Source organism: Colletes latitarsis, chromosome 5, assembly GCF_051014445.1.
Source record: "Colletes latitarsis isolate SP2378_abdomen chromosome 5, iyColLati1, whole genome shotgun sequence".
Lineage (NCBI taxonomy): Eukaryota > Metazoa > Arthropoda > Insecta > Hymenoptera > Colletidae > Colletes > Colletes latitarsis.
In genome coordinates this window covers 27133959-27149086 of record NC_135138.1, presented here as the reverse complement: position 1 = coordinate 27149086, position 15128 = coordinate 27133959, and the positions used below count along the sequence as shown (strand labels likewise).

General features: G+C 36.1%; 1 protein-coding gene across 2 annotated transcripts in view; it reads left to right on the top strand.

Annotated features, from left to right (window-relative positions):
* Machr-b (muscarinic acetylcholine receptor) overlaps positions 1–14917 on the top strand; it is a 47449-nt gene extending 32532 nt beyond the window's left edge. Inside the window, exons 3-5 of one of the 2 annotated variants that reach the window (XM_076765690.1) lie at positions 3149–3351; positions 3872–4066; positions 5577–14917. In XM_076765690.1, coding sequence (XP_076621805.1) covers positions 3149–3351; positions 3872–4066; positions 5577–7819 — 2641 coding nt within the window. In that variant the 3' untranslated portion in view covers positions 7820–14917. The remainder of the gene's footprint in view (positions 1–3148; positions 3352–3871; positions 4067–5576) is intronic. The other variant, XM_076765691.1, reaches the window with a different exon arrangement.
* The last annotated feature ends 211 nt before the right edge of the window (positions 14918–15128 follow it).

Here is a 15128-nt window from a genome sequence, read left to right as displayed (position 1 = left end):
TCTCTGGCAGTTCGAGTCACGGTTGAATGGCCTTGACGAGAAGCCATCACAACTCATTAGACAAAACGGATACTTTACCCTCGTTTCGATGCACGAGTTGTGGCGACCCATCGAGCACTCTCTCCACGTCCAAAACGCTCTAGAATCTAAAACCTCCTCATTCGTCTTCCTCTTCTTCGACATTCGGTTCTAAGTAATAGTCGCGCACCCCTTGAACCCGTTTAAGCATTCAGACGAGTGTCTACGGTCATTTATCTTGAATACTGTCGACAATTTTCGTCACGTAGGGTCGTGAACTGGTTTGTAATCTAGTTGGCGACAATATTATATGTGTGCCAATTTTTAGAGAAATGAATTTTGGAAAAATGGATCAACGGAGACGCACAAAATGAGAAAATGGAAGTCATCGATTCTAAACCTGACATAGAGCAGTGAATTATAATTTTGATTCGGGCATTTTATCATTATGGACTCTTAACAAACACACCATAAAAATTTTCTTTAAAAAGAACATCATTTGGACTATTAATAACCGAGATATCTCTTTCGCCATCCTGAAAAATGTATTTCCAAGAAAAACGCGTTTATAGTTCAACTGTTATCTGCTCGAACCTATATCTGCTCGCTTTATGCACCGTGCACTTCAAACCTTCATAACTTCCACAATTTATCGAGTCCGCCAAAAATCAAATATTGCCGTATTATATAGACTCCACAAATCGATTTATGGAACAAAATTTTTCAGTTCTTTGATTGGAAAAAAAAACGACTAACCCCTTGAAGAAGTACTGAGTCCTAAATTCCGAACGTTCAGTATATTAAGTCGTACTACTTCTAATTCCTTTCGACTACTCTTCGAATAAATTCGAAGTTGAAATAATTTTCAATCAATTTTCGTCCTCATTTTCATTTTCGTGAATCTTTTCTATTGGTATTATAGGCAGAGTTTAGCTCATCGTTAAGTTTCAGCTAATTACGACTAGTTAGCTCTCCAGTACGTATCATTTCACTTGTAATGTAGAGCCGTAAAAACGAAATGCCGCCATAACGAGGTCAAGTATTTACGAATCATTTCACGGCGACACAGCTTGAAGAGAACGCTCGCTATAACGAGGACAAGTATTTACCCTCGAGAACATTGAAACAATGGATCTCATCTCTCTATCTTTTATTCGCATGGCTTCAATGTCTGCGCTTGTTGCGAGCCGTTCTAATAATCTTAGAGCGATTCTCATTGACTTACAAATCATTGACATCGAAGTCGTGACATCGCTAACTTCATTGATGAGAATCTGTCGAGCATCAATAGCCAACTGTATTGATAAAACGCGACTATTACTTCTGCAATATTTTTATGACGTTACAGAGCCTTGTTCAGAAAATAGAAATCAATACAATGAAATATAAAAATAAGAACTGAATTTAAACAAAAAGATTGATCGTAAAAGTAGAGACCAGCTTTATTGGGAATCAAACTGTCGTAATGATAGTATGTATTTTCCAAGTAGAATGAGTCGACTAAGCTGTCTGAAGTTTCCAAGGAGTTCAGTATTGTTGCAAAGTTTAGTCACCGATATGCAGTCTTCAAAATAGCTCTCTCGCCTAGCCAAACGCAGAACGTTTGTACTCTTAGAAGAGTTTGTTGTACAGATTAAGACATCAACAAAAATATCTGTGAACGTTCACACGCATTCTAAGCTACACAACTTTCGGAACTATCTCGCAGAATTCAGTTTCCACCGTGTCAGAGCAAAGTTTATCAATCTTGGTATTAAGAATTTCTAACTTGGATTGTTAAATATGTTTACTAAACTTGTGTTTAACATGCATTTCGCACGCGTACTTTCCATAATTAATTAACTTTTCGACTTGGATGAAACTGGAATAACGAGGCTAATTAATATACGAGAAAAGTATAAAAAGTCACGTACAAACTATTTCAGTAATTCAGTCAAACGCATGAAGCTTTACAAAATGTGCCTTTTAAGCTGGATTTAAAAAAAAAAGCGTTTTATGTGCACCGAATTAGGAAGCAAAGTGAAAAATATTATATTGTCGATCTTCGTTTATTTAGAAGATATTTTTTTACGAATGCCATTGTATTTTTTCTACAGATCGTATCTCTGGCGAGAAGAAATTTCTTGTTTAACTTAAATTCATGAAATTCCGCGAAAAGGAACGGTGGAAGTCGCCTTTGTTTAATTCGTAAATGAATAATGCTGATCACATGCTCGACGAGCATAGTGAAACGAAAATGTGAAACTGGAAGGCACGTTTAACCCAGGCAGTCGCGATCGACTGACTAAATTATTTAAAAACGACTCACCCTCTTTAAGGTACGGGCCGTCGTTTCTTCCCTGCCGGCGACGGGGACGTGCAAGCGGGAAATGGATGTGGTTCCATTCATGCTTATTTCAAGCTCATTGTGCGTCGGGTGCATTCAGCCTTTGACTTGCTTCTCGTGTTGCCACTGCAGCAATGTTTCATGGAGAGCAAGAGACGTGCATGTCACTAGCTAAAATCAGGAAATACTAGTGTCACATTTTCTTTGATACTAACGAACATTACTGACGAAGCAGCGTCCTTATCATTCGTTATTTTTCCTATCGTCCACTGTCATACACCATGGTACGTTAGGACGTTTTTATTGCACCACGTACCATGTGAACTTAACTGTATAAAAATGAAACACTTGTTAAGTAGTTTCAGATACAGAAAAGAAATCCGAAATGGCGATTCTCTTGCGTCTCTACTCTGGTTTAATGTTTCAGAATTGGATCCTAAGGTCGAAACGTAAAAGAAATCTCTGATTTATTTTCTGTACCTGGTATAAATTGTTTTTATGAGACGAATTATCGTGAGTCTTCGAAACAAAATTATTGTAGCAATAATACGAAGAAATTGTAAGATTTTCTACCTGTATTGCGTGTTTTATCGGTGACCCACATTAAACATTCTAGCAGTGTCTCTTTATAATCGACAGATTTCTCTCTGCTTATATTCCGTGGACAATTTTTATGTTTCTTTGATACGGATCGGGGACGACAAATAAAAATATTGTACGACAATGAAAAGAAATCGATAAGTTAATGATACTTGGTAGAGTAAGAAACTATGAATGAAAAATGAAATAAAATTTCGTTTATAGGAGACGGGAGAGGCATCGGGAGCGATTTTGTCGCATGTACAACCAGATTTTAACGGAGTGCACCCAGTTTAATGGAACATGGCCTGACCCGGATGATCCACGCTGGAATAGCGGAGAATATGTAGAACTTCTGCCAGACCTGTTTCCGACAAATAACACCAACTGTTGCTCGATAACGGGAAATACAACGGCTTTATCAACTGGTAATACTATTGAATTTTTCGCGACAGCATGATTAGCGATTAAAGAATTACACACTTTTTATCGTCGAGGAATTGTCCTAAAACATTTCAATAAATAATTTATAAATTGTACGATACATCGTGACTAGCAAAATTGTTTATACCGAAGATAACTAAAAAAAAGCATGTTCTTTAACAAAATGCCGGAACTAATTAATTTTTCAAGAAATTTCAATTATCATGAATTAATTCTGATTACTATGGATTGCTATCTAGTTTATCATTTTTCATGTTCCACGGCATAAAATCGATTTCAATACATTATTAATAAAATACCACGAGTAGAGTATCAATAATTTTAATTACGAATAGTAGAAGAAAATAATAACGATATAATGTCGGATAGAAAGTACAAACACTGATGTGGAAAGATTGTTCACTCATTACGATATTAATATCGACGAAATATAAAATTTTCAATGAAATACGAAAATAAAATAGCATGTAACATTTACTGATGCGATATCTATATGTTCAACAGAGGAAACTTTCACACCCGTTCTACCACCCTTCGAACTCTGGCAGTCGATACTGATTGCTCTCTCCATCGCATTATGCATACTGTTAACTGTCGGAGGTAACATTCTCGTTCTTCTGGCATTTATCGTAGATAGAGCTATCAGGCAACCGAGCAACTATTTCATTGCTTCATTAGCAGCCACTGATATGCTTATTGGTAAGTTTGTCCAATCTTTTGTGCTTGCTGTCTGAATAAGAGTAAAATTATACGAAAACAAGCGTACAAAATAAACTTTTCCAATTTTTATTTGTAAAAGTACTGGAATCGCGTTATTTCATCGATATAATCACAAATCCTATCCACTGAAACTACTTGGAAATAAAATTCTCATAAATCAAAAGCTATTGCCACCAAGTGAGGTTACTATGTCAAAATATATTAACTTAGTTTTAAAAATACGATAATACTTTTCGAATTTAATGCCTTTCATTTTTCTTTTATAAAAGCTCAACCAAAACATAGCCTTTCTCTTTGGTCCATTCTTAAGTTCGTCGTCATCTTTCTTTACTATTCTTTTTATGTTTGAAGCTCTTCCAAGGTTTTTTCATTACTTATAGCTCGTATGTCAGATGAATCTTCTCTAATACGTTTTTTCTTTTTCTCCTTGATTCACTCATAGGGATTCTTTTTTAATTAAAACGTCATATAAAATAAATATAAAATTAAATTGCCATAATACGTATGTGATGCTTCTAAATTCGATTTCAATCAGAAATATTGAACAGTTACTCCAATATATTATTTTTCACAAAAGCATATATTGAAATAATTACTCATATATGAAAGCATCACGAACAGAATAATATTTGGAAGAAAATATTAAAATTGGGTGTTCGTTAACGTGTACTTTCTTATACAGGGTGTTCGGCTATCCCTGGGAAAAAATTTTAATGGTAGAATCTAGCGGCCAAAATAAGACGAAAATCAAGAATATCAATGTATTGATTGAGACTTTGTTAAAAAGTTATTAAAATATTAAATTAAAAAATTTCAAATCATTCACGGAAAAATTTTCGGTTGCGAGGGTCAATTACAATCATTTTTGCTGAATAGACACACCCCCGAAATCCTAACCCTTTTCCAGAAAAAAATTCCTTATCGAAAATATACTGTGAGGCCGGAAATGTTTCTATAACTTTTTAACGATGCCTCAATCAATAAATTAGTATCCTTGATTTTCGTCTTATTTTAGCCTCTAGAATTTCTCATTAAAATTTCCTCAGGGATGGTCGAACATCCTGTATATTTTGATCATAATGACGCCTTACGACCAAGTAACCCCAATTGGCAGCAACGAAGATTCAAATGAATCTTTTTTTTAAATCGTTTAGAATCGTTAATTTTAATAAAAAAAAATATTTATTTGTTGAAATTTCAAAGCAAGTACATTAATCAAATTTAATTTAAATCAGAACAAAGTTCACAAAGTCATAATTCACAAAAGCAAGTAACTAATGTATCTTACTATATTTTGTAATCGTCTCGAATCCATAGTTATCAAAAGTAACGCATTCAAGCAGCAGTTTGTTCTAATCCTGATTCTGTTCTGATCTTATTTTAGTTCACGTTAACGTCTGGATACGCGTATATTCCCTAATAATTCACACAAAGTATATTAACAGTTTTCAGGTTGAATGGAATTAAGCGTGATACAATTGTTGAACAGGTACCGTGTCCATGCCATTCTACACAGTATACGTACTGATGGGATACTGGAACCTCGGACCATTGCTCTGCGATTTATGGTTGTCGGTAGACTATACGGTATGTCTGGTGTCTCAATACACCGTGTTATTGATCACTATCGATCGATTTTGTTCCGTAAAGATAGCGGCGCAATACCGTAGCTGGCGGACTAAGAATCGCGTGATCTGGATGGTCACGATCACTTGGATCATTCCTGCCCTACTGTTCTTTCCCAGTATATTTGGCTGGCAATACTTCATTGGTTACAGAGACTTGAGTCCTGGCCAATGCGCCGTGCAATTCCTCAAGGATCCGGTATTCAATACCGCTCTGATAATTGGCTATTATTGGACAACGCTCGTGGTTTTATTTATCCTCTACGGTTGTATATATAAAACAGCGTACGATATGCAGAAGAAAAGCGAGGCTAAACAGCGTAAAATGCAATCGATGGTCGCCCTCAGTGCTGGCGCGATGTCTGGTATGGCGGCCGGAATAGGAATGTCGAAGACGCAAAGCACCCTTTTGAGCCAAGATAAACAAAAAGTAGGCACGTCGGAGGAGGATGCAGTGGAAGCCGAGGGTTCGGGCCAGAAGACCTCCTCGAAGACGTCCGCGACCGGGATGACCGATTCCGCGGGAAAGCAAACATGTGCGAGCACTTTGCCCCCGGAAACTGAAAAGTCTGAACGTTCGAGTAGCCCGGTGTTCGATTCGGACGATGAAAGCACATTCGGACAGGGTCAACATGTCTCTAACGTTAGGAAACGACCTTCTTTGGCCGACATGGTTGCTCAATCCGGTGCTCTCCAGGTTTTCGTCACTAACGGTCGCTTGAACGGGATCGTTCCCACGAAGGGTGATCCTTCGAGCTTGCCTGCATCGAGAAAAATTCTGTCGGCGAGCCTGACGTGCGACATAGGCACGACGACGCAGAAGGCCCAAACACTGCCGAAGATACAAGAGCTCAGCCTTCTGGATACCGACAATCTGGCGGAACCCGACAAGTCCAGTCGGACGTTAACGCCCGAACAGTCTCTAAAGTCGAACGGAAACGGCAGTAGTCAACAGCCTGTAACCTCTGCGGAGACTTCGCCGCCCACTCATCCCAACCATTCGATCAACAGCAGCCAACAAAATATCATACCGCCGCCCACGCAATTCCAAAGTAGCCCTCCCGTGTCTGATAGCCCGCTAACTTCGTCGTCCACGGACAGGCCAAAGTCGTTGGTGGTGCCTCCCCAAGGTCCAGGCACCTTCGACATTTTAACCGGCTTGGACAGCGGCGATCTGAGATACATGGACGAGAGCTCGGTGATATTACCCAGTCCCTCGTGCGAAAGTCCACCGTCTTCCTTCTCGTGTAGCCTAGCCAATCCCCTCTCGACCACGCCTTCGTCGCCGATTTTAGGTAACACCGCTTCCTCTTCCAACATCAACCTGCTGCAAGCTGCACTGATCAGAGCCACGGCGCAACAAGCGAGCAACCAGCAAATAAGTATAAACAAACAGAGCCAACCATTACCAGCGATGTCTAATGCTTCGAGCCAAACGCATCCTCCTCGCGTATTCATCACTCAAAAGACAAACGCCGCATCTCAGACGTCGCCCACCGTCAGCAAAGTGCACACTGAGGTCACCGTGAAAGCTCAAGATTCGAAACAACAGCCGGTGACGACAGTGGTCACCAAGCCAGCCGTGGAATCGGTCAACGTGGGGGCGGAATCGTTCGCGGACCAGGTCACGAAAGTCACTAATCCGCCACAGAATTCGTCCTCCAGCGGCAGCGTGGTGCCAACCGCTTCCGGGACAACTGCGAACGAGCACGACACGAAGAAGAAGGACACTCGAGACAACAAGGAAGGCGGTTCCAGAAAGGATTTCGTGAAATCGATCGGGAAACGTTTGAAGAGCAAAACGCAGAGAAGAAACCCTATGATGGGTCGACAGAAATCACGGACGGAAAACAGAGCGAGGAAGGCGTTCAGAACGATATCCTTCATCTTGGGAGCGTTCGTCGCTTGTTGGACACCTTACCACATTCTGGCGCTGGTGGAGGGATTCTGTTCGAAGCCACCGTGCACGAACGAGCATCTTTTTATGTTTTCGTATTTTTTGTGCTACGCTAACAGTCCCATGAACCCGTTCTGTTACGCTCTGGCTAACCAACAGTTCAAGAAAACCTTCACGAGAATATTGAAGGGCGACTTGCATATGACGTGAACAAGAAAGAGAAGAGTTTGACGAAGTAGACGCTCGGAGATGAATGGTATGAAGAAGAAGGCCTTCCATAGTTGATACCGAATTATACTCATAACGCCATGTTAATGGTGAAATTGGACAATAACGTAGTAAACAGTTGCGATACAAACGCAGAGAAGCTGAGTATTGTGCGCTTTATGTATATAGGAGTAGAATGCATTGATATAGTTTTAGACTGCATTCTCGGATGTATATAATGTATATGTATGAATATATATATATTAATTTCTGTGCAGGGATGCACGCAACACATAGAAACACGTACGTATGACTAGCATTAGGTGACTGTGCGTACTGTAGTAACAACTACTGCGGTAAGCGCTTACAAGATATGACATTTCACGTGACGAAAAAACGTATTAAACTTTAAGTACATCTTAAAACGTGCACGCGTAAATTTTCTAGTTTAACGAACGATCGAATCGTTCGGCTTCAAAGACAAAAGAACACGATGCGTTTCGAGACATCGATAAAAATCATTTCATCGCCGATTCGAAGGATAAAAGCTCTTATAATTAGTTCGAACAGCATAGGCATACTTCCGCGCGAGGCTTCAGTACGAATTGTCTTTATGTTCAACAACAGGAACATATTTTTTACGAGCAACGAACCAGATAGAGATGGCTTGCCTCGAAGAAGTACTAAATATTCAAGGATTCCATTATCTGTACACGCACTGCCTTGGGGTGGCCTACTTATATGCAGGCCTTCTTTCTCCGAATTCTGTTACATTTGGCACAGCCCTGGCCAACAAACTACCACGGATTGCCAATCGGCAATGTTATTTTCCAAATATTATACAGGATGCTGTATCAACCCCTACGCAAATAGCTTTAATATGATTTAACTTCATTTTAACGAGAATTCTTTGGTAACGTGCGTAAAAAAACAAGTTTCCAGCTAGGAAAATAAACTCGTGAATCCTAAATTGTATTTCTGACGAATTTATACGTAAATTTGCGAATAATCCGAGTAACTTTTGCCCGCAACAGCCTTCTAAATAATCCAGGCAGCATTAATTTATTCCGTTTGAGAGACACGTGTCTCAGTTCAAGCTACGCCTCTTCTTCCCAAGGCGCTTGACGATTGCACGATGTACGCGAGCATGTCACATAATAAAACAGCTCTAACTTACTGAAACGTCTATATATATAACCTAGGTACGCCAGGTTGCATCAACTCTGCGAAATGTTATCGGAATATGCATAATACATACGATCTTAAATATACTGCAGTCTTACAAGTAATACTTATGAGAATATGTACTTTTTTTCTAAGAAGAAATTTTAGTGCCAACTAGGTAAAAACATTTATTATTAAAGTGAGTTCAAACAATTTTTTAATTCGCAACTTATGTGAAATTATAAACGACGCGAATCTATTGACGCTACACTCGTATCTAGGTTGCGCGTATTGAAATTGATTCTCAAAATACAATGATACGTATGTAATAAATAATAATGTCCTTGGATTAATAACCTATTTCAAATTTTACGTATCATGGAGTTGTCAAGAGATTACTATTATTTTATAGGGATTCGTGGAGCTCGTCATATTTAATGTAGGTTACATACATCGAAATTAATTCTGTAAACACGATGGAATATATTTGATAGATAACAGTTTACTGCTGAGATTAATAATTCATTACAAACATTGACAGAGCCTTGTTATTTAACAGTATAATAATTATATTGTATTATATGTATCAAATATACAATATTTATGAGAAGGAAGATATGTAGCTTGAACTGAGTTTACACAGTGTATCGTAAATTCTACAATGAACAATGTGGTAATATAGAAGATTATAACCTGTAACTATGAAACACGATTCATTACCCCAAAACGATGGAAGAAGTGGAAATATGCAAATTTCTTGTGCCAAGGAAAATAAAAAAAAAGAAGAAGATCGAAGATGATTAAAAATTCTCCGTTATTTCTTTTAGAAAGTTTATAAAATCTTCTGCATATAGTATAAGGCCCCTTATCACAGTAAACTTTAAAACCAAGTTGTATTGATATCGTTACTACGTTTGCAAAAACTTTCTCATGATAGAATTAGCGTGGCATCCTGTATAAGTCAATTATCATAGCGTATAAAAGAATATCACGGACATATTTTACTTATAATACATGTTTCTCGCATTATTATTAATCTTCCTTGCGTGTGCATATTAATCGTTTTATTGATATTTCTTTTGTGAGAAAGTATTGAAACGCTACATTTTTGTACGTTTTAAAGAATTTTATAAGGTAAACTGTTACCTTTTCGACTGATCATGCTTTTTAACAACACATTTTTAAAGACACCATCGAGAGACGGGAATTGGTGTCGTAAAACTAGTTGTAATGACAGCGTATAGCTTTGATACTTTTAATCGAGCTTTCTGATACAATCATTAATCGATAAACAAAACGAATCCAAAATTTTTTCGAGGACGATATCCGCGAGGAATGTATTTTTCAATAAAGCGCTCTACAAAAAGAATTGTACACAAATTTACAGTCACAAAACGGAATTACATCGTTAAAAAGAATAAAGTAGGAAGAAAATGCAAAATATAACAGGATAAATCTAAGAATGGATATTTCAGAAGCTCTTTGTCGCTCATTCGCAAAGATATGCTTTAAGCTTACTTTAATGACCGCTTTTTCGTAACATTGTATTAATTGAAAGAAGATGATCATATTTCTATTTCCCATTCTATAATTTCCAAACGTTTATACGTTTTTTACAGAAAAATAAGTAAGCAATTACCTTGCACTGTGAACTATTTATGTAAATTACTGGCAATCAATTTCCTCGCGAAAAGTATAATTTTCATATTGCAAATGTTAATTACTTAAAATACAATCATAAACTGCAATTAAACGTGTACCAATTCAAACGTTTCACAGCGGCTACTGTACTTATTAATTGTTAAGATACTTGATACTCGATCGACATCGTATAATCAATGAGAACGCGGTTCTCGATTAAATATATCATACACTTATATAAAACCTAGAATTTACTAAAATTAAATTCCAATTCAGTTTTAAATTATTTTCAAGTTTCGTGTATTTTTCGAAATTCACTGCCAACGGTAATCATGAACCCAATTCGTTTCGCGTGGATAAATATTTATTTATCTGCAATAAGGCCGCCGTGAATCTTAATGAATTCCCAATTATTCTTCCTATTCTATGCGCGAATCTTTACTATGCAAGCATCATCTATATGCGATTAAGATACGTGTTACTCAGTTTAAGGGTACTATGTACAAAACAAAGTAAGCAGAACGACAGAAGGCGTGGAACATCGTGACAAAATATTCAAATTAAAATATTTATACAATATTGTCTTCTATATACTACTATAGCTGTAATATTATCTTCTTTTTCAAGTTCAGACTCTCCAGGATAAGTGAATATCATTTCAAAGTCTTAGATCATTTCGGAGGAATCAACTTACCCTAAATAAAATTTATTTTCGAGAAACAGATATCCATAAAAATCATTACGACTAAATAATAAAGCAATTTTTTGCCTTACGTCAGAATTTAGTTCAATTTCTAAACTAACAAAAGTTCAGTGTACACTGAACTTTTGTTATCTATCACATCAGAATAAATATGATATTTGCTGCATTGATTACCAATACTCATAATATAAATGTAATTTGTTTAGTATTTTGATTTATGATTTTAAACCAGGTCTTCCATAAATGTAACCACCTTTTCTTTAATTATTATCTATTCTAGTCTATCTTCACAAACCTAGATAATTGCAGAACTCAACTTAAGCACGCCCTAAGTTATAATTCCAGGAACAAAGTTTTCGAAACTACAAAACAAAAAATATATGAAAATAATAAGGTCGTTCTTCTGTAAATGGTCTATGACTTTTCACGATAAAATTATCTAAAAGTGCGATGTAAAAGACGATTCGATGGTCCACTCTTCTGGTTCTGTAACGTTACATGCAATTGTTTGTGGGTTGTAGTACGTAGCGAATATACATGTGTTAGACAGCGAAGTACATAGAGGTTAACCACGACAATGTTAGAGGAATGTAGTATTAAAGTCGAACGAATAAAAAAAGAAAAAACAAACAAATAAGTATGAAACCTAGATGACAAATAGACGATTGATCGCGATGAAGGTAAGTATTTGTGCGCCGTATTTCTTTCCACGTGTTGAAGCTTTCGTTGTAGCGTTCATCATTAACGTCTACCAATGAAGCAAAGTCATTAAAGACGGGAAAAAAGCGGAACCGTAATGAGCTGTTAGGTTGAGATTTCGCCTCAATCAGCAAGGATCGAGGAGCAATTAAAATCTACGCTTCTCGGTGCAAAAATATTGCAATTCTCACCGCTTGTCTAATTGTTAGGATGGCTTAATGCTTCCCATTGGATTCCAATCACTCTTTCTACCTCAAACCGACATACGAGGTAAATTACGTAAACTGGGACAGGTTTGTGTTTCTTTGTGATCGAAGGCAGGACAAAAATGGTAGACGGAAGATTTGGATAATCGAAATGAAAGAAAATTAAAGATCTACTCGTTATATGACATTAAACCTTTCAGCTTATTGAAATTCACGAGTTTATTAAAACTCATCCTATGGGATTGTCAAATAGAGAAGGTGAATGTTTTTTTTTTTACAAATTCGCCTACAACTATTATCCCACATGCTAATCGAAGGTGGGTGTTTATGATAAGTCTAAAATACTGAATGCACTATACATAACAATTTCTAGTCCCGTTTAAGTAGAAAGTGTTGATGCATTTTGCCGATGCATCGTGGCATATTTAAACGAAACAAGGTCACAGAAAGTTTCAACCCGATGGCATTCAACTTTTTTCTCTACCAGTTCTCCTATTTCTAACCAAAAAAGAGATATAACCTGCCCCAGTTGCGTGACTCACCCTGTACGCAAAAGGAAATACGAGAGTTATGCAGCGAATCCGTTTTTGATTCGCTATAAAAGATATTGCTCGTTTGTGAAATATACACATTGTATCCACGTACAATTCATACTGTTCTACGTATGACAATTCTGTCTAACGTCAACATTCGATTTTACTATTTTGATATTTAAAATAATGCCCGACACTTTGTTCGTTTCTCGATCAAATTGAACGTTCTTCGTTGCAGGCCAATTTATAAAAATGAGACAAGTATTTCTTTTCTCTGCCAATTGAAAATGTGCACCGTTAACGATGTATTTAAATTACAAAAGTATTTTTCATTAAAGTTAATGTACTACGAGGCAAAGAGGGATACACTGTACTTTCGTGAACATATGTACTTCATTACCATGGGATCAATGAAAAAAACATTTCGTTGTAATTAAATTCTAGTCAATACTCTGCGTGCTCTCACTCGACAATCTAATCTCCGACAACCCTCCAATAACATATAAAATAACCAAATAATATAATTTTATCACGGATGCAATAAAATTACATATAGATTACGTTACTAGAATATACATATATAAAATTAGAGCTGAGAATATTAAACAATACCTGTATTCCGCGAATCACTGTATAAACAGTGTGAATCGGTATATATTTGCATTCGACACAAGATAACGAGAAACAATATCACACGAAGAGATTTGGAACGATAAATAAGAAATGAATTTTGCAGAAGTATGCAAACAAAAATATTGACAGTTTCATTCTCTTAAATGATGAAGTAAAGTGTCTAAGTCTTCTCATATCACAGTAGAGGTAACTGGTGATCCGAGTTCTATCCTAGTACTACTGTTTATAAAATTATAAACTAGAAGTGTAAATTACACGCGAAACAAAAACACTAAAATGAATTTGTTTGCCTCAGGATACGACGAATAATACAAGGCGCAAGATTGATTCTAATATGTTTCATTCAAATTTCAAAGGCCTAATTTTCTTTATTACTACTCCGAATCTCGGTTAGAAACAATAATTTATCGGCATGTATACTTCGTATCGTAAAATTTCAAATAATTACATGAGAACTCGACAAGTACAACACGCTCTTACACAAAATAAGATGGAAAGTGAAATTCATGTATCGGTATGATAATGAAGATTTCAATTTTAATAAAAATATGCAAGGATATTATTTTGTAGTTAAGTAATACGCGAAATAATTTTGGAACATGTTACGTATATTGCAAATTTTATGTAAAATGTAAATGTATCTGTAAAATGTTGAACACACTACGTTCAAGATTTCGCTACTGTATCGCTCTAAAAAATTCAATAAATATATGATCGTGATTATATGCATATAATAGAAATGTTTAAGCGCCAAGTGTGTGAGAAAATTTTATGGAAAAAAGAAACATTGTATAATTTCATCATAAAGAAATGTTCTACTTGTTCAAGCCAACAATGTAACAAAATGTGTGCATATATGTTCTGTAATAAAATAAAACATTGACGCATCTATAATAAATTATAATAGTGTTGAAAAATTGTTGCCATCGCACAGCTGTATCTTGCAACAGATGATTTTTAATGTCGAAATGTTACATTTCTATAACAATGTTACAAAAGTGATAGTGTAAGTCAAAATAAAAGGAATTACTTCGTCTTCAAACGAATCGACGTCAAAAATTCTGTACATTTATTTATTTATTCGTTCATTTATTAATACCTAAACTGCACATCCTTCCAAATAATACGTATATGAAATAAATATATGAAAACCGAAAATATGAGTAGCATAGTCTGTATAGATGGCGAGATGCAGCTAAAGTGCTGGTTTTAAACCTAACCTTAATTAAACAACCACAAAATCTTGTATGTGCGCGTTAAATATATAATAATAAGATACACATACTCTCAGGTGATTCAACATCATTTTTTTTAAACCTAGCTTTGTACAAAAATAATTCTATATTTTCAACTTTCTTGTACACTAGGGGAAGTTATGTTATATTAATTTTTTCTACCTTTTTTGTGTATCATTTTCAACTTATGCAGTTGTTTTCTGACATAATGGAAAACATTTAACTCGATACCTACAGCTCGAATTGTAGTAATGCAAATGCAGTAGAATTAGACACAACAATATAGATACTATCATAATTAGCATTCAGTTTTTTTTTTAAATGCATTTTACAGGTAGCTGTTACGATGCGTTGCAAATACGCATAAACGATACTGTATTTAGTTATAAATGCATATTTAAAAACATGCAAAAATGGCTACAATAAAGAGAATTAATGTGATATAATTGTAAAACACAATTGTATTTATGAGCCTCGACACTGTTAATCATTTTAAAT